The sequence below is a fragment of the Stigmatopora nigra genome, chromosome 18 (assembly GCF_051989575.1).
Source record: "Stigmatopora nigra isolate UIUO_SnigA chromosome 18, RoL_Snig_1.1, whole genome shotgun sequence".
In the NCBI taxonomy this organism is placed as follows: domain Eukaryota; kingdom Metazoa; phylum Chordata; class Actinopteri; order Syngnathiformes; family Syngnathidae; genus Stigmatopora; species Stigmatopora nigra.
The window spans coordinates 6,380,892-6,400,783 of NC_135525.1; the positions used below are offsets into that span (position 1 = coordinate 6,380,892).

Sequence of the window (19,892 nt, forward strand, 5' to 3'; positions counted from 1 at the left end):
TCATGTCATGCCACATTTACGGATGTTCAATTATTTGACTGCCAACTACGATGATAGATGTCCAATCTCACATTTGAGCGACCATTCACTGCCAGCCCTCTCTGACAAAAAATTGTAGGAAATCTATTGCCGTCTATGGCAGCTAACTAGTATTTTTAATACTAATAGTAAAAAAAAAGATGAAAGGTCTTAAATGAAACAATTGCCATTCAAATAAATTATATAAGCATATTATTCCAGTCATAATGTATGAACAATATTATTATACTTCATAAATGACAATATGAAATAAATGTCTATTCATAGTACTAAATGTACCCATTCAAATACTATATTATGTAAGCCCAAATATCAATATTATTGTATTATAGCTATTATAAAATAATACTACTGACCAGAGGAATGATGGAATAAATTAATATTCATGATAATTACAAAATGTATAATAAAATAAGGGTGAAAAAATAGTTGGGCCAAATATCAATGATAATGAAATGACGAATTATGAATGTAAAAAAATTGGATTCTACATTGACACAGACTTTCAAAAGAGATGAATTTGGCATTCAATACTAGATATAATAAGCATATTAAATGATATTATTACAGTAAATTAATACAAGTAAATACCTACCTGCAACTAGGAATTGATGAAAAGAATTACTGATAAGAATTGTAAATAAAACATAATGAAATGATCAATAGTTTCACATGTCAATGAAAGGGGACAGACAGGCTATCATTACAAGAAGAATTAAATGCAATGGCATGTGTAAAATGTTCATATAAATGATGAAAATTAAAATACGCTTGATATTAAAGGACTTGTGAGATATGAGTGAGTCAGTTCATTAATTGCAGTAGTTGTTAAACTCTACTTTTAGGCAGGCAACATTATTTTAGTATACACTTTGTGGTCTAGGAGTTACACTTACGAATTTAATGTGCAAGAAAAAACAATTTGAAATGAACATTTGCAGTTTTTATTGTATCACTATACATTGTATTACATTTCATGCATGAGTTATCAATGAGGAAGCATGATTTGAGTTTTTTTAGGAGCAACAAATGACTGATATTTATCCTCCGGATGTTTTCATTCCACTTGTAACTCCCATTTTTTTCCCTTCAAGGTGTGAACTTGGGAATGTTACGACAAGGTTCCACTTTGTTCCTCGATAATGGCATAAAGGGCGTCCTTTGTGAGAGAGAGGGCCCGATTTGGTTTGTTCCCACATCTTCAGATGGCAATATTTTCATCGCAGCCTGGGAGGGGGGCGCTCCCGATGCCAAGCTACCATTGTGCCGCTCAATTAATTCCCCTTTTCACGCAGCGCCTCAGTAGACTCAATTATCCCGCCGCCAGAGACATTGTCGGTGGGACGCTCTTCCGCAAAAGGAACGACTGTTCCACATGTGTAAACGTCCAGGAACAGGTGCAAACATTCCCGACAGGTCTACATCAAACGAGGCCTTAGACAAAAAGCTGAACTTGTGAACTGGGGCGGAGATGAGGGGGGGCACTTGGAGGGCCGATTGGGGGCGACAGGCGGAAAATGTCTCTGTTTTACACTTTGACAACTTGCAGCCACTTAACTGCAGACAATCCGGGATTAGTTAGAAGGGGCTTAATTTGGGACAGAACGCTATAAAAAATGTATTGAGAATCGGGAAAAAGACACTGAAAGACAATAATAAGACCATGAAAATACCTTTATTCAAATTTAATGTGAGGTTAACCCTTTATATGGCACTTGTTGAATGTATTGGTTGTCAATGGGAGCTAAAGTGTTGTGTTTAAAATGATAAAATGTACGTCAGGGTAAAAAATGGAAAGGCAATGGTCCATGCCAGATTATAACTTCATCTGAAACATAAAATGTCACAGCCAGTCCTCCCAGTTTAAATAAATTGGACGGTAATAATTGCCAACGAAAATTGTATGTGTTAAAAACAATGCAATTTTTGTGAGCATTATTAAGGGCCAAAATTGGTGTATTTGTGCTTATATTCTTTTTAATTTGGTCAAAATTGTATTAGCATGTAAAGGTCTTAATTCAGGACATTATGATTATTAATATCTATCTAAAAAAACATTTTTTGGGGGGGAAGCCAAGGTTACTTTTTGAATTTCTAAAGAGTATTTTGCCCTATAAAGGGTTAAATAAAAAAATATATACAATATGAAAATACTTTCTATACATGATTTGATTACAAAGTGTGACCAACTCTTTTAATAAAATACAAAAGGACCTTAAATGACATAAATTATGATCACATTTTCCTAAAAGACAAACCAAAAAAAATAATAATAATAATAAAATCCTCATTAAACTTCAGTTCCTTCCCGGTTGTATATGAGGTTGTTGACAGTAAAGTGATTGCTGAGGTTGTAATAGTTCATTCTACCATCAGCAAATAAGGACGGCGGCGAGTAGGAGCCCAGTCCGGACATGCACTCACGGTTTTGAGGAAACTCTGAGCTAAAATCCCGCTCTGGGACCCTGGACGTGGCCTCGGCTCCTAACAGCGTGTTGACGCTAGACGCCAACCCGGCGAAACACGGACTGTGTTCGGCCGAGTTGGGCGGCGACGAGCGCGGCTCCGTAGAGGCCGGAGAACCGCCGAGGCTTGGCGGGGACGAGCTCAACAAGCTGGCCGTGTCAGCCACTTTTTGCCGGGCGTCCGAGTCGGGCTTGTCGGTCACCGTGGTGGTGATGTCGGCTCGCCTTTTTCGCTTACGCCGAAAGTTGCCATTGTCGAACATTTTCTCGCAGTTGGGGTCTAGCGTCCAGTAGTTGCCTTTACCTACAAGAAGTGAACATCATTTTTATTTTGTACTGTTTTACATGAGTTGTATTGTATAATTTGTGTTCTAAACATGATAGCTACACCAGAAAAACATTTGAAACTGGATTTCATAAAATAAAAGTATGAATTATGGTCACAAATGATGCTTACCGGGGTCATCCTCATCCCGAGCAACTTTCTTGAAGCAATCATTGAGTGACAAATTGTGCCGGATAGAATTCTGCCAACCGGCTTTACTCTTCTTATAAAAAGGGAAATTTTCAGCCACGTACTGGTAAATCTGACTTAAAGTCAACTTCTTATCCTGCGCGTTCTGAATAGCCATGGCGATTAACGCCGAGTACGAGTATGGTGGTCGGACCATCTTGAAGAGCTCCTGTTGACTGGAAATGGACAACCAGCCTAAATCGGCGCCTGCCAGCCCGCCATGGCCCGTGAGGAGCTGCCGTTGACCGCTGGAGCCGAAGCCGGCAGACTGGAGGAATGTTGAGCCGCCACCGCCGCCACCGCCTCCTCCGCTACCGCAGCCGCCGTGCAGGTAGGACGAGGCAGGGGAGTTGTTCAACCACAGGTAAGGGTTAGTGGGCGGGGCGGCGTAGTCGCTTAGGCCGTAGCTGGTAGGGTGGTTAGGGGGTCTTTGAGGGTGATGGAGTTGGTGAAGGTTCTGGTGCTGGTACAAGCTGTAGTTGTCACAGTACACGGCCATGTCCAGGAGCTCGTGGGAGGGGTGGCTAGTGCTGCTCTGCTGGCTGGAAGCTTGCTGTGGTCCAAAGGCGTTCATAATCCACATAAAATTGGTCCAAGCGCTCCGTCCGGACTGCACTGAACTCCTAACCCGGCGAGGGAGGCGTATTTATGGGCAGGGGGCCAGGTGGAGCCCCCGGGAGTTTTTTTCCTTTTTTTTTTTTTTAAAAGGGGCGGTCACACCCCCTTTTTTTCAATCCAGCGCAATCTGCCTTTCAATGGGGATAGATAGCATCTATATATTTTAATGTGATAGCATCTCTTTTAAGCAAAAGAAGCCTGACTTTTTTTTTTTTACTTTGCTTTTTGTAGTAGTGGAGCCAATGTAATTAGATTATAATCAAAAGAAAAATGCCAAGTTACAAAGCTGTACTTTAAAAGGACATTTGGTAAAAAAAAATATTTGGTTTTGCTTTGAGTCTTCAGCTTATTAATGCAAATGTTCAATTTTAAATAAATCAAATGGTAAACATCAAATAAACAATTATAAATACTGCCGATATTGTTGTTGTTATCTTTACACAATTCTGGTTATCTTTATGTTAATGCATATTCACGATTTTGAAATAATTAACAATGAATAAACAAATTAATATTGGAGGACGGCATCAACATAATTAACCTGAATGGCATTTTTAAATAATGTATTCACATTTATTGTGCATTTTTACTATTGATGTTTTTGTTTAAATAAAAGCGTGATTGATGGATTCAGTCAAAAGGCAAACTATTTGGATTTTTGGCAGTTATATCAAACTGAAGTACATTTTGAAACAACTTCAAACATCAATACTATTGAATAACTAACGCATCAGGTGCGCCTCTTAAAGAGAACATTTGGTCCCATTTTTGAGATACCAAAATGTAATAGAAAAACAAAACAAAATAAACAATGTTAGTACCTTAACCTTGTTTTTTTTAAGTTATGTTAGTCAAAACAAGGAGTCAGCACACCAGTGTTTTTCCGTTTTTTTGTTTAAAAAGTCCATAAAATGTGAATATTTATTCAGAAATGGTGCCATTAGTGAATTTGGAACTGTTCCTATTGCAAATCCTACACTTTTAAAATGCCAAATCTTTCACTAATACGATTCACTCGCCAGCCCTTATTTTTTTTGGTTTGTTTCTTTCCTTGTTGTAAAAATGCCACTTTGGGTCTAATACTGCGTTAATATAAAGTATCACTTAAAAAAATCATATATATACAAACCTCTGTACAATACATAGTGGGATTTTGAAATTGCTTATGAAAACTCAAAAAGATCGCAATGAGGTATTCATTTTTGTCAATGTGGGTCAGGAATGTGCGTGTGTGTGTGTGTGTGTGTTGAGTGGGGGCGGCCGCCATTTTGGGGGTGTCTCTGTGCTTACTGTACAATTCCTGAATCGATAGATGTTTGCTTCCTGGTGGTCTTGGGGGGTGGTGGTGGTGGCGTCTTGCTTGGTAGTGGCGGTGGTAAATGCTACACCAAAAAATAAATCAATACAAATAAGGGACGGAAGTAAAATTTGAACTTTTTTTGCAAGAAAATGAGTCATGGAGATATACGCACCCGTTGATGGGGTGGCGGTGTGGTGGTGGCGATAGTGGCGGGGGTGCTGGAGTCATGATTATCCAGAAGATTGCCGTAATCGGCATTGCTGCCTTTGACGGGTAGAGGGGGCGGGACTTCTGATTTTTCGGCACAACCAATCCCGTTCATTTCCAGATCTGAACATAGTGTTTTCGTTTAAGCGTTTTGAAATAAAATGTTGATTTTTTTAATACATATTTATTATTGTTATTTTATCCAAATAAATAGCTTCATTCATGTATTTTGACGAAATAAAATGTACAATTTTCCTCAAAAATCTGGATTCTTCTTAAGAAACAAGTATTATAATACAAACATTCTAGTCTTATAAAAAATTAGTTGTTTTCTCAGTGGATCAAATATTATATAAGTTAAAAAAAAATACCAAAAAGTTTAATTTTCTCATCTCTCTGATCTGCTTTATCCTCATTAGGGTCGTGGGGGGTGCTGTAGCCAATCCCAGCTGTCTCGCAGAGTTGAATTTTCACTTGGATAATACATTTATAGTACAAAAATAAACAAAGAATAATAGGGAAGCAAAAACTACTCACTGGAGCCAGAGTGCAGGCTGAAAGAGAGCTTGCTGCGTGGCGTGATGGGCGGCGGTCCCGGCGAGGAACACGAGTTGGACGCTGGTGGTCCGGGCGACACGGAGAGCCGGCGGTCCCCCGCGATCTGGCTCAGCACTTGACTCCTCGGCCTCTGAGGCCGAAGTGGGCTGATCTGCAAACCAAGAAACACGTAAGCATGGCGATTTTCGACGGAACCCACCGGAAGCGGTCCCGCTACCGTCTCAGAGAGTATGACGGCCTCGGTGGGCTGCAGCGAGATCTCGGTGGTCTTCATCTCTTTGTCGAAGATCTCCTGATGCTTGCTGTTGCGTTTCTCCTTTTTCTTATCCCGACGGTCGCGGTCGGGCTCGTCACGGTCCAGTTTGTCCTGCGACTTGGTGTGCAGCTTCTTGGGAAGCAGCGGCTCCAGCGCAAAGCTGCCGTAAGGGAACTGGGTTATGACACCACCTAGTGGCTGGGGATCTGACCTTTTCTTATTTACCCGTCCGATCCGGGCCGGGAGGGCGAGTTGTCCGAGGAGGCGGAGGTGACGGAGGCCACCGAGAGCGGTCGCTGTGAGGACGGCATGGTGAAGGAGCGGATCATGGAGTGGGGACGAGAACCGCGCCGCTCGTCCACCGACGGCTGTCAATACAAACACATGTTGTTGATTGAATATACACATTCTACACTTTCCTAATGAATGTCTTTGTAAACAGTGCAACTTTCCACCAAAAAGTGAATATAGTAGTTGTATTGTTATCTTTCTCTGCCAGAGGATGGCGCAGTTGTCTTTTTGTAATTTCCAGCTGCTGACACTTGACTGTGACATTTACGTTCTTTTTATTTTAGTCATGTTGTAAAATAGTTTTTGACTGAAGAGTAGTTGTTTAGAAATATCAGGGTACTCTGTCACAATACATTTATTTACTTATTAACGCTTTCAGTGTCAGTTATGGTGCAAGACAGCTAATTATGTGGCTCTTTTCATGCATCTGCTGTGAATTTAATTCTAGTTTAAGACTAGTAGATGTCCAATATTCATTCGCTGCCACTGTCCTAGTTCAAATGGATTGGACGTCTAGCGTGGCAATCAATAAACTAATGATTGTTATTCAGGTAAAGAAAAACAATATTCAAAAGATATATGATGTATATGGTGATTGAATGTAGTTCTTATTATATTGCAATTTTTAAATGATTGCTTCAATATTGTTTTTACTTTATTTTCAAGAAATTATGTTAAAAAAATCTACACAAAACTGATAAAAACAAAGATGAATCCAAACAGGTTAAGGCCCCAATATGCTTGAGTTTTTAATTTTTTTTATAGTATATTCAAATTGAATGGATTGAAAGTCTATCGTCCGGGAAATAGTCTGATGTATGTTTTGTATAAAGTCTCACCAGCGTCTTGACACCATACTGCTTCTCCACTTTCTCCTTCAGCTGCCTGAAGCAGGCCTCCAAGCGGTCGTGGAAAGGCCGAAGCGCTTCGGTCACCTTGTCGCCGTGGATGCGCACGCCCTCTGCCAGGTGTGGGATCTGCCGGCATCCCAAAAACATCAACGATATCATCAAAATGAGGTAGAAATCAAAGGCAATTGGACTGTAGGCGGAATGAATTATGAAAAAAAAATGTTACATAGTAAATCCATTTTAAGTGGGATACTTATTATTGAATGACTATGTTTCACTGTCATTGGATCTTTGCTTTTCTCCTTCTCAAACAAAACTGCACTTTTCTTTTATTACTTCAATTATTCCAATGAACTTGGTTAAAACCAAATCGTAAGAATTTCCAAATTGGTTCAAATTATCAAAATATATGTCTGTAATAAAAATGATTCAACATTTTTGTTCTATTTTTTCTTGTATCTCAGTAAATTTAAATAAATAATAGAATCTATCTCAGAGTTCTCAAAAAAAATCTAAAATGAAGTTAACTTGTCTCAAATATTTGCACTTTTCCCCTCAAATATGAAATCTTATGATACATCAAGATGGTGCTCAACCACAGGGATTTCCCCTGAGCCCTCAAAACGTAATCATCATCATTTTGTGAGGAGTGCAGCGCTCCTTGGAAAGGACACGGGTGCTATCGCAAAGGACGACGAGGCAAATATACCACAGATACGGTACAAGACCCAAGAGTCATGTGGCAGGTTCGCTGTCTCCCAGGAGACCGGTTGGCATTCTTTTTATAGAGCCGAGCACATAGGAGAATGATTGAGTGCACCCGAGTGGCGTCATGGCAACGCACGGAGATACGCGCCAGCTATTTGTAGAGCCCTGGCTGAAAAGCTGCCCCACGCGCAGCCCGACTTTGCCCAAATAGTCCTGTCGTGACCTCATTTAGAAAAGTGGTTACAGAGGGGATGGGAGTAACAGTAAACTGTGTTTTTCCGTGTTTTTTTTCCAAAATATGAGCCTATCTTGTTTATATTTTTATCCTGAGATGTGAGTGAAAATTTGACATAAATGAAGTCATAAGTTTGGAAATGTTTCCCTCAAAAATGGAAATATTTACTTTATATCCCAAAACTTTCATATCTTGCATGAATATTTTTTCCTATTAAAAATAGTGTCAATAATTATTGTAGTATTTTTCTATTGTTGCTCTCCATTGAAAAACATAAAACTATTAATCACAGTATTGCATACTATAGCATAGTATATAAAAAATATAGCATAGAATCTGAAAACATTGAATAAATCCCTTCTATGTTTCAAATGTATTTTTTGAGCATTTTAATCCTAACATTTAAAAAAAACATATTTTTGTAACCCTGCCAAGCAAATGTATTGAAACCTGAATGCATTTTAACTACCAAAACCAATCTACATTTCTTCTGAAAGATCAGATATTCCTCAAAATATTGTGACTTCAGTTAATTTGGATCCATAACTAAGAGGATTAATCCAAATTAAAAATGCATAAATGAAGTTGTCACACAATCTCACCTGCCATGCAATAAGATCCTTCAACTTGTCCATCTTGTCTTGGTCTTCTGGGTGCTCATGCGTGTATTTGTCATTAAAAAAGGCCTGCAAAAGAATGACCCACACTTAACTCCACTTTCATTTTAAAGCTCATTGACTGCCATTGACAGTGATAGATGTTCATTCCTATTCTACATTTATAACTGGCAGTGGTAGGAAATGACTTATGACCAACTAAAATTCCAACCAACTACTAATAGGCATGTATTAAATGTGAAATGAATCGTGGTTGACATTTTCATTTCCCTACCTTCTCGTAGTTGGCGAAGCCCCCCATAACGGCGGGGTCCACGATGCCATTTAGCAACATGGACAGCGGGTTTATAGGCAGGTTAGGATCACTCAGGTGCTTCTGCACTATGCTGCTGATCTTGTCATTGGCCAGCTGCATGGTCTCCATGGCGTTCTCCAGTGGGCTGATTTCATCCTGCAAACAGACATGCCAGTATGTCAGCTCTCCTAGTGTCTTGCCAAGATGTCAATACGCTCGTCGATAAGCGTAATCACGTCCATCGATAGGCAAGCCGGAGTAGCACTTTATCCGATTAGGACGAGCCGCCACTCACCGTGCACACCGACTTGACTTCGAACCAACGGAGGATGCCCGGCAGCTTGTAGGCAGTTGTGTAAGTGGTCCTTTCAATCCACATGTTCTGGTATAAGAAACAGGATGTTCAGAAAAGGCCATATTTGAGTATTTGGGGTGGTATATTGTCATGTGAGTGTAATATCGAGAAAAATTGTCATATCAGAGATATTGTTTTGAGTTAAGCAGGCATTAATTTTTCATTGTGTTGCCAAATTTGTGACATTTTGATTGAGAGACTATTTTTGTTTATGTTAACATAGAAAAAGGAATGTAAATAAAACCATATTTGAAAACCCTATAGTCAAGCATTTAGGTTTGAAGTGTTAAATTGCTGTCATGTATTTCAAACCTATTTTCTAATCTAATTTAATGTTGCCAGATTTGAGATACATACCCTAAGAAAAGACATATTGGTGACAAATATGTATATATTTTTTACTGTGTAGGCAGATTTTGTATATTTTCAGTCATAAAATACATATTGTTAACATGTTATCCTAAAATAATTTCAGGGGTGAAAATATATGTAAATATATATTATATACATATAGTAAAATATAATGTAAATATAGGAGTATGCATTTTTCCTTTTTTAGCCCCAAGGAAAATGTGTAAATATATATTACATACATATAGTAAAATATAATGAAAATATAAGCATTTTTCCCTTTTATAGCCACAAAAGAGAATGTTATCATAAGACGTGATTGGTTACAGGCACTAATTTAGTTTGAGGTGTTACTCGACGAGGGAATGTTCAAAATAAAGTTTTCACCATGTTGCCAGAAAATTCTAATTTTACTCACCGCAAACTCGTTGTCAGGGTCTTTCTCGCCTTTCCTCACGGGCCGTGAATACTGGAATTTATGTACTTCATTTACTGTGTAAAAGCTTTCAAAAAGAGAAGAAGAAACTATTAAAAAAATCACACACACACACACACAAGACATGAAAAGCTGTCCTCACCTAAGAAAACATCACACATTTGAATTATAGGATCTGACAAATCATTAATCGAGCAAATTTAACAGCCAATTAAGCCCATGAGTCACTCGGATGAGGTCAGAGGTCACAGATTCTGGCATGTATAGAAGCTTTCTTTTGAATAGTGACAAAAAGCAGGGTCAACGCATGTTAATCAGACGCCACGAGCAAATGATGTGACCAAAAGGGTCGTCGTCGGCCTGCCGCTCCGTGATAAAAGCTGTCGTCCAGGTGTATTTGCATAAAGGTTGCCGCCAGTAAACACCCGGTGTTAATTATGCCCACTGATGCATTCGGAGGCTTGCAGATCCGGTGGAATTTATGCGGGATGAGCCAAACACATACACAACGTCAGGAAGGCTGTTACCTTCCAAAAAGTTCACTTTTAAAGCATTTGAAGGAATAAAAAAAGTTTCTGATGGTGTCATCAAATAAGGGGATACTGGAAAAATAACATTTCTGACAGGTATTAATTAAGCAGTTCGTTGGGTTTGTTGAAAAACAATTGTTGAGTCACACTTTAGAGCAATTTAGATATACTTAGATTTTTTTTTAAATACATGGATTAAAAGAACTGGATTAAAATCCCTGAATATTCAGTTTTTTATAGATCTAAAACTGTTTATTTTAGTTTTTTTTATATATATATTTTTAGATTTTACAAAATGATTTTTGAACTAAAAACAGAAAAATTGGATTAAAAAATGACAATTATTGATTTACAAGGGGGAAATCAGGAAATGTAATATACATCTATACTCTTCATTTTAATTAGATCCTAAAACAGAAAGTCGGCACTCATGATTTACTTTATCGGGCCACACAAAATGATGCGGCGGGCCAGATTTGGCCCCCGGGCCGCCACTTTGACACATGTAATTTAGAGGAAAAAACATGGATTTTGATCATAATGTCATGAAAATAGGGATAAACAGAATATTACTAAAATATCCAGATAGTAATCAACATCATGCTTAATGTAAGGTATTATTCTAAGTGGTTTGTTGAAGATATATTGTTGAATTTTGGTCAGTATCATAATAGGAGGATAAGCAAAATACACAAGTATTATTCTATGTAGTTTGTAATAAATACACTCCTGACTTTCCATTAAATTAGTTCCAAGATGGGAAAAAACTACCTTTAGGTCCTCATTTCACTTTTCTATTTATTGATTTTTGAACTTTTCCAATTTCAAGAGAGTGGAAATGTATCTTCTGCTCATTATATAAAAGAACACTAGCAGTATAAGAGCATTCCTGGAAAGTACTCCCTATTATCTTTTGTCTGTGGTATTACAGCATGTACAGACGTCTACAAATTTCTCCTAAATTACCTGAGGATTTGTTCTGCCACAGGTTTGTTCTGGAACTTGGCGGGTAAATCCAGGATGGGTTTCACAGTGAAACACTGGACATCTTCACACAAACACATTAAGGATCAAAATTTGCCTAGAAAAGTTTGAAGAAAAAAAAACATCAAAATGAGGATACACTGTCCATGGGAATTCTTGATATCGTCACTAGGCGGCGTAGTCGTTTTCATCTTCTCGGCGTTAGGGAACTGCGTTAAGAGACGAGCCTCGAAATCCTCCCAGCGCTCGTACTCCTTGCCACGATAGATGAACATCTTGTTCTAGGTTTGGGGCACACAGTCGGGTCAAAAATTTACTTATTCATTGCCTGCCCGCCTGATTCAAAATGGATTGGACCTCTCTTGGCACCAACAGCGACCAATCCTTGTCACTCCTGACCGAGTGTCGTAGATTCTATGTCGTACAAGGACGACCTCTCGTATAGGACTATTTTTGGATGAAGTCAAAAAGTCGCCGAAGGGGAATGAAGGAGTGAAAAGACGAGGCAAAAAGACAGAGCAGCCACCACACGAGACGAGTGCAATTTGCCGTCTGCGCGCGGTACATGAAAGAATCAAAGTGTGAATCAAGAAACGTTCTACAAAGTGGACCTTCAGGACTTTTTTGTCACTGTCACTTCAAATAAAGTCACTGGCAGTCTTCAAGTAGGGAGATAAGAGGATGAAATTGTGTCTACGAGTCGTATGTGAAGAGAACAGGACATATTAAAGAGATTTAACTGAATATGAAAGTCAAGTTTGTCCTTTTTTGACTACTTTTAATGTATTGGCTGTCGCTGATGGCGACAGACGTCCAATTTAGTCCAGTTTTTCTATTTTAATGCATCAAATGTTTTGTTTTTCACTAAAATAAAATGGAGAAAAAACATTTGCATGCTATTAGTGTAAGTTTTGTCATTAAAAACAACTAAATGAAACAAAATTAAACTGTCATATGCATTTATATATATAATATACCACAACATAAGTCTTCTCTTATTCAATCTTTAAATGATGATTTTTTTAATCATAAAGAAAAATGAAAAATTACTTGTACAATTCTTTTCAATCATTTTTAAATTTGAAAATCTGTACTCATATCATAAATTTTTATGGATGATTTATATGACAGTCCTACTCATTCTTAATAAAAAAGAAAAAATAGAAAAGAGTAAGTAAAGAATATTCCCTGATTTCCATATAAATAGTCATTAAACAAATGACATTTGGCAGTCAAAATGAATTAGACGTCTATTAGTGCCAATGGTAGCCATTGGGTTAAAATTCAGATTTTTTTTCCTTACCCGTAGGAAGGAAGGGAAGCCCATGCCGTAGTAGCCCACTGCAAAGTAGTCGGGTTTGGGTCGGATCACCTTGACAATGTTCTCATAGAACTGAGCCTGCTTCCGCTGGAAAAGCAAGACAGTGATGCTAAGAATGACTAAATTCAGTTTTTGTGATGTCGTATAAAATATTATTTAAAAACTTTACCAGGGATGCACTAAGTTGCTCAAAGTCAAACATTTCATTCTCGTATTGCTCGGCGAGTTCCTTCCCTAAAATGATGGCTTCCTCCCACATCTGGAACATTAAATGGAAACACACATGGGCATCTTCAAAGAACAAAGGCAATTAAAAATAAAATATATATATAAAAATCACATTAAACAATACATAATTTAACTAAAAGACGAATAAATCTAATTATTAAAATAAGTAATAAAAAAACCTGCTGTCTCTTAAATGGATGAATGCAATTTTTCTTACAAAGACAAAAGTAAAATAAATCAAACTAACTCCTTGAAAAGTGAACTAAAGAAGGACCAAAGGGAAAAATCTATTAAAAATAGATAGAAGCAAAACACAAAGTTATTATAAAAATTGCAAGCAAGAAAATAAAAAACACTTTGCAATTAAAATATAAACACAAAATCATAAATAAAGAATAGCCATTAAAAAACAGCCAGCCTTGGACAAAAGTGAAAAGGAATAAAAGAAAAAATAGAAAACAAAAACAACAATATATATATATTTTTTTTTTAAAAGGCAACTCAACAGAGAAGCTACAATGCAACATCAAGCAAATGCGTGTTCACGTGCCAATGTGCAGCTTACCTTGCCCTTGTCAAAATAATTGATAATCTCTTGGTAGAGCTGGTCCTTGAGTTGCCCTTGAGTGCTGGCCTGATAGCCGTCTCGCTGGGTCAGGTGGGCGGCGCACTGATCGTCGGACCACTGAAAAATGGAATCGTTTAATCATTGAACACCACACAATGGGTCGCACGCACGTACGCAGGCGACTCAGATGTCAGCGTTCCATTTTTGCCCCTCTCGTTTATAGTTTTCCCGACAAACCAAAGCAGCACATTTACCTAACGTGCTTTGTTGCTTCGCCGCAATTCACAACTACAATCGCAACACCTCTTAATTAAGACATGGTGACAATCCCCAGACAGTTGAAAACATGCAAATATTTGATCCATCTGTACCTTAAGGAGCTTGGCATGTAGTAGTAGTGTGTAAGCCGCCTCCGTGTAGTTGTCGCACTCTTTGTGGAGATCGCACAACTTGTACAAATACCTGATTTGACATAAAAGTATGTAAGTGGGACTCAAATGGTTTGAGTCGGTTTTTCTTTGAATGAAGAAGCGCTCACCGGATGTACATTTCCTCCCGGTCAATCTCTTTGTAGAAATTCTGTGTAGAAAAAAGGACAGTTGTATTAAAGCACTCGTTTTCAATTGAGCGTTACACGCCTTCATGTTTTACATGAATATTTTTCATTTTCCAACTTTATATGTCCATTTAAATTAGCTTATGACTATTGGATTGCATTGGATAACTTTATTCATCCCATATTCTACAAATGTCGTTGTCACAGTAGCAAGAGGGTGAGGATGCAGAAATAAGAAATGCATTTTAGACATAAATAGATAGGTAATAAGTAAGTTAATAAATACATTAATAAATATATAAATAAATAAGCGAGTTGCCGAAATACATATATATATACATACACATAAATATATATAAAGCCCATATATACAAACACACATATATATAGGCACATATATACATACACACATATATAAGCCCATATATACATACACATACATATATAAGCCCATATATACATACACATACATATATAAGCCCATATATACATACACATACATATATAAGCCCATATATACATACACATACATATATAAGCCCATATATACATACACATACATATATAAGCCCATATATACATACACATAGCATGTATATCCATGCATATGGGAGGTCCTAACACTTTTTTGTTGATGTCCAACCCATTTGAGCTAGAAGGGCCCACAGCGAATGAAAAAATATTAGTTTGCTGCCAACGCTTCCACATCAAATACATTGGAAGTCATATGCCGCCAACGGCAACCAATTCAGTTTAAAAAAATAATATCAGGCTTTTAGTTAATCCCCAAAACCCGAGTTTAAATTCTACTGACCAATACGTTGACAGTGCAGCTCATGCGGTTCTCCTTGTTCTCGTCGTGCATGATGGTGCGATAATCCAGCAGATGCTCCAGTAAACGCACCACAAGAGTGACAAAATTCTCACCACTTTTGGCCAAATACTTGTGCTTCCGGCAGTGCTCTAGCAAACTAAACACCAAATACGTTTCAGCATTTCATCGCCACCCTCGGGTTTTACACATTGCGACGTGCTCTTACATTTTCTGGAAGAGAACTTTATACTGCTCATCCCCACGGCCGCCTTCCACTTCGTGATCCAGCTTGGTGATGATCTCGGTTTCGAACTGCAATCACAAAGAGAATTGAGAATCACAAATGACAAAAAAATAGAAGTTTATGGAATCCACTATGGTGTCATTTAAGGGCATCGACGTTCACGCAGAACACGCATCGCCAAAGTGGATTTCCCTGGTGCAGAAAAACTTCATTTTACGCCATAACGAGGCATAACATTAGCTTGCTCTTGGCGCCTCTGTTGATAATCGTGCCGCAACAAAACACAAAATGAGTTTTGCCCAATTACAAGCTGGCTCGCGGCTACCCGCCGTTTATTATCCCCCACTAGACCCCACCACAGACGCTCCCATTGTAGCAAGAATACAAGCCTTGCCTCCATTTGCAAGTTTATTTTGTTCCGTAATCACGAGCAGATCTCAAATCGGTCTTAAATGAAATTCTGCCATTGAAATAAAGTGAAATATTCTTTATTCCTTCCGAAATGATGTTTTTTACGAGGTTCTGTCTGAGTCTAGCCCCGTCAATGACAGTGAGTTAATTTCTGAAAGACCATTAAAGTAAAAAGGTTGAATTTTAATGTACCGTTACCGAAGCAGAGCCATGAACATTGTCAGGGACCCATACCACCCTGGTCACAACCTATTCCAGCTGCTGCCCTCTGGCAGACGCTAGTAAGCCTCACAAAGTACGGACAAATAGGCTTAAGGACAGTTTTTTCCACATTCATCAGGACTCTACACTTGCAGTAACACGACACACAATCCCTTCTGTGTAATAACATCGGGGTCAGGTACCATGAAAAGACATAGGGCAGTGATCTGCCTCCTACTGGCTGACTGAAGGTAAGTGAGAAACAGTGACAGGTAAGTGATCCGCTCGGGGGTTGATACAATATATCCATAATGGCAGAATGTCAAATTAAGAGTCTGAAATTATCACTTATTTGGGTCTTTTGCAGAGAAAACGCACCTTATGGAGAAGCACTACCAATTTCGTCATACACAGTTCTGGGTATGATGACAATTAGGCTTTTGATAATGATGATGGCAAAGCCTAAATCCAATTATTATTATTATTATTCTAAAGACAAAAAAATACTTGATTTTTAGAGCAACTCTGGGCTATCTATGAACAATTATGATTATAATGACTCATTTATCTCATAACTGGTAAGTCAAGGTAGAACTTGATGCAGACATACCCTCTGGAAACTGCACGTGAAGTGGAACTCGCACTGCATCATGTCGAAGAAGATGGCAATAGTGGCTTTGCGCAACTCAATCTCGGGTACCAGTGTCATCTCCAGGATCGGGCCCACCATCTCCGGAATGAATTTGATCTTGTGGGGTCCTTGGGGGACACATTTTTGAATTGATAAGTAGACTAAACACAGTGGTAGACAATTAGAAAGCAGTATTTAAGGAAAGGAAAAGTGAGGTGAAGAATCGTCATTCTAACAATGATGCCTCTCAGTGCACAACAAAGTAAGGCCATTAAAAGAACAATTTGCCCATTTCACAGCAGTTATTGAGCCAGCCGGCAAATAATGGAGTCGAATCAATAGTGAAATAACACATTGCGCTTGTGAAATTACCTAAATTGTACCACATATCCCGGATTTCAAAGCCAATTTGCCGCCGCATGTCCTGGTATCTGAAAACGTCAAGAGAAGAAAAAAAAGCAGTTAAATTCATAGACTATATTGAATTGAAAATGCAAATGTTAAGAGCAATAGATTTTTTAATTGGAACTTTTGATTGATTTATTGAAGTATGCATTTTAATTAAAAATGGAAGACTTGACATGTAATTAACTTTTACGTTTTTTTTGTTTTGTTTTTTTACCTAAATGACTACTTAGCATATTGACTGGCTTTGACTGTGATTGGACATCTATTGAATTGAATGCTTTTATTGTCATTATATAAATATAATGTGACTTAAAGCTTTCACCACTTAGTGCACAAATAACAACAAACAGACAAATAAATAACTAATAAATAAGAAATAAATAAGTAAGAAAAGCAATGTATGAGTTGAAAAAAATGTAATGATACTCAAATATGCTTCAATATATTTTACAATTTACAAATTTTCCAACCATAATAAATGCACATATTAGTGAAGTTGGTCAACCTTTTTGTACCAAAAAAACACCATAAAAACAAACAAATATGTTGAAATTATTTCAACAATAAGGAACTTAATTTACCATTTACCGGCTATTCATCCAACTTAAACAGAACCAAATTAACATAAGTTTTCATCAACAATTCTACTCACTTGTGGTAGATTTTGGCCCGCTTGTCACTGGAAAAGTTCTCCAACTGTAACGACTCCTGTGTGAGAAAAGCCACGGCCAGGTGGAAGTAGTTGTTCCACAACTGAAAAATAAACAACAACAACAACACAATAAATTAACTACCAGGCTGTTATTAACAATAATAAAGGTCCCTCTATTCCAACAACCTTTCATTAAATTCCTATCTGAACAGCACAAATGTAGTCTGTTAAAATGTATGAGTAGTTCATATCTTACCTGCAGCTCAAAGTTGGTCTGATCCAGAAATTTCTTGTTGAGCACCGCCGCATACTGATTAATGGCCCGTAGGAAGACCCTGCACAGATAAGAGAGCATTGCCACTTACATCTGATAAGTTTGCGCACCTTCACAATAAAAAAAAAGTATATTACAAAAAAAAAAGAAAAAAAGATTTAATATAATCACATTTTTTCTTCTGCTTTATCTGGCATTAAAGGTCACTTTCCACTAAAACTACTTTTTGCTTTGCAAAACAAAAGAACATCTCTCAAATGCCAGCAAACTTAAACGCTGATGTTCAAGTCAAGTGTGGAAAAAGTCTGCACACCCATGTTGAAAATGTCAGCTTCTTTGTGTTAAAATATTTAAAGATTTTTGCCAAAATCCAAAGTAAACCATTAGATGTCTCTGCCTTTGACAGTAAAAGACGTCTAATGCTAGTCCAAATAATTTGCATGTCTATTTCTGTCAATTGCAGCCAATGAGTTAAAATTGCAGAACTATGATATAATCATTGTACTGTTTTGTTGACAGGGTCCTCCCTTTCATCATAAATGAATCAAGCATCGTGTCGTCCAGACGGCACAGCAGAAGTGGCTCGCTCGCCAGGCAAAAAAAAAGCACCCCGCCACAACGACTGTCTGATGATCTAATCCAATGTGATGTTACACAATTAAAAGTTAATAAATTTAAAGGCACATAGCTTTTAAAAGGCAGCAGGAGAATTTATTCAACAACTCCTCTTGGCAGCCTATCCTGACAAATAAAAAGCTCTTCAGTGGGAGGAAAAATATCCGCACTCAATAAAGGAATGATTTTTTTGCATGCGTTAAAAAGGGCGAGGTGAAATCAGGTCGGTTCTTGGGATTTTCACAACAGGCTAATAAAGTAGTCAGGAGTAATGAGGGAAATGAAGTTATGGAAAAATGGATTCACCAAATTGTCCTAAAAAGGGAGGAGGGCTTCCAAAAATTGTCCAAATCTTATTACTTATTCATTTAAATGTTCACTCATGTATTTTTTTGTACTACTGAATTGTTGTGAACGTTTGTTTTATATAAACCAAAAAGCACAAAACAGTAAATGTTCATGTATTTTCAATCCAATATGTTCTTATCCTAAGTATTATTTAGTTTAATTTCAAATAATCAACAAAACGCTCAACACTAAAAAATAACCGCATTTTGTATTTATTCATTCATTCATTTGCTGCACCGCTTCCCCTCACAAGGAATGCAGGGGTGCTGGAGCCTATCTCAACCAACGATGGGCATCAGGCAGGGGACACCTTGAAATAATGGCCAGCCAATCACAGTATGTTAACTTTTTGTTTCTAATTCCAAAGTTCAATGCCCAACTATGAATAAGTGGGTGACATTTAAATTTCAACATTCTGTTATGCTCACTCAGCTTGACCTTGAACAAGAATAAACGCCAAGACTAACACCACACATGGGACACCTCGAGATTATCCTCCACTCATAAGCCTCCATTGACGATGAGAAACGCCCAATCCATTTAAAAGGCGAGTCCAAATGGATTGAACAGATATCACTCATCCCCCTGGCCGTGTAATTCCACCCTAGCTCCGCTTTTAAGACTTTTACCTGTGCACGTCTCAGTCAATTTTCTGCTGCTGTGCACATGCCAATATAGCTGATATACTTAAGGCTGAGGCTAATGCCAAAATGGCTTTCCAATGGCTGTATCCCGCCAGCTGGGAAATATTAAGGCAGGATATTTAAGGTGCTTTCAGGGAAGGTGAATAGACAAAAGCAAACAGGTGCATAAGTAGAGGCGAGGGAATTATGAACGAAACTGAAATTCAAACGCAGGTGGAGGTATAATGTTACCGCAGATGTTAATAATATGCTTCAGCACTTGAATGTCTGTTTGAAGCTGGGATTCTGCCAGAGCGCTGACATGTAATTGGCCTTAAAGGAGCAGGAAAAACGGGGATGGGGCACAGGCGAGGTTTTTTTTGTGTGT

General features: G+C 38.0%; 2 protein-coding genes across 2 annotated transcripts in view; both read right to left on the reverse strand.

The window, feature by feature from the left end:
* Positions 1 to 1,181: 1,181 nt before the first annotated feature.
* On the reverse strand, positions 1,182 to 3,601 carry foxi1 (forkhead box i1). The gene is made up of 2 exons (XM_077738510.1): positions 2,962 to 3,601; positions 1,182 to 2,808 (listed from the first exon to the last, which is right to left on the reverse strand). Exons 1-2 carry the CDS (start codon positions 3,599 to 3,601, stop codon positions 2,330 to 2,332), a joined length of 1,119 nt encoding a protein of 372 aa, XP_077594636.1. The 3' UTR covers positions 1,182 to 2,329.
* Positions 3,602 to 4,873: 1,272 nt separating this feature from the next.
* The window catches only part of dock1 (dedicator of cytokinesis 1), a 68,244-nt gene continuing 53,225 nt past the window's right edge, over positions 4,874 to 19,892 (reverse strand). The window contains exons 30-52 of the mRNA XM_077738506.1: positions 17,901 to 17,979; positions 17,645 to 17,745; positions 16,957 to 17,015; positions 16,564 to 16,712; positions 15,324 to 15,409; positions 15,098 to 15,254; positions 14,266 to 14,306; positions 14,099 to 14,189; positions 13,725 to 13,844; positions 13,101 to 13,190; positions 12,914 to 13,018; positions 11,750 to 11,891; positions 11,593 to 11,674; positions 10,079 to 10,163; positions 9,250 to 9,336; positions 8,934 to 9,110; positions 8,645 to 8,728; positions 7,088 to 7,225; positions 6,183 to 6,325; positions 5,919 to 6,117; positions 5,681 to 5,852; positions 5,109 to 5,266; positions 4,874 to 5,018 (exon numbers count right to left, since the gene is read on the reverse strand). Of these exons, the coding sequence (XP_077594632.1) occupies positions 4,923 to 5,018; positions 5,109 to 5,266; positions 5,681 to 5,852; positions 5,919 to 6,117; positions 6,183 to 6,325; positions 7,088 to 7,225; positions 8,645 to 8,728; positions 8,934 to 9,110; positions 9,250 to 9,336; positions 10,079 to 10,163; positions 11,593 to 11,674; positions 11,750 to 11,891; positions 12,914 to 13,018; positions 13,101 to 13,190; positions 13,725 to 13,844; positions 14,099 to 14,189; positions 14,266 to 14,306; positions 15,098 to 15,254; positions 15,324 to 15,409; positions 16,564 to 16,712; positions 16,957 to 17,015; positions 17,645 to 17,745; positions 17,901 to 17,979 (2,641 nt within the window). The 3' untranslated portion in view covers positions 4,874 to 4,922. The remainder of the gene's footprint in view (positions 5,019 to 5,108; positions 5,267 to 5,680; positions 5,853 to 5,918; positions 6,118 to 6,182; positions 6,326 to 7,087; positions 7,226 to 8,644; positions 8,729 to 8,933; positions 9,111 to 9,249; positions 9,337 to 10,078; positions 10,164 to 11,592; positions 11,675 to 11,749; positions 11,892 to 12,913; positions 13,019 to 13,100; positions 13,191 to 13,724; positions 13,845 to 14,098; positions 14,190 to 14,265; positions 14,307 to 15,097; positions 15,255 to 15,323; positions 15,410 to 16,563; positions 16,713 to 16,956; positions 17,016 to 17,644; positions 17,746 to 17,900; positions 17,980 to 19,892) is intronic.

Excerpts from the sequence above, each read along its gene's own strand:
- foxi1 (XM_077738510.1), bottom strand. The coding sequence starts at position 3,601 with ATGTGGATTATGAACGCCTTTGGACCACAGCAAGCTTCCAGCCAGCAG. Across the intron at positions 2,809-2,961 it reads TCGGGATGAGGATGACCCCG|GTAAAGGCAACTACTGGACG; the intron begins GTAAGCATCATT and ends CACTTCTTGTAG.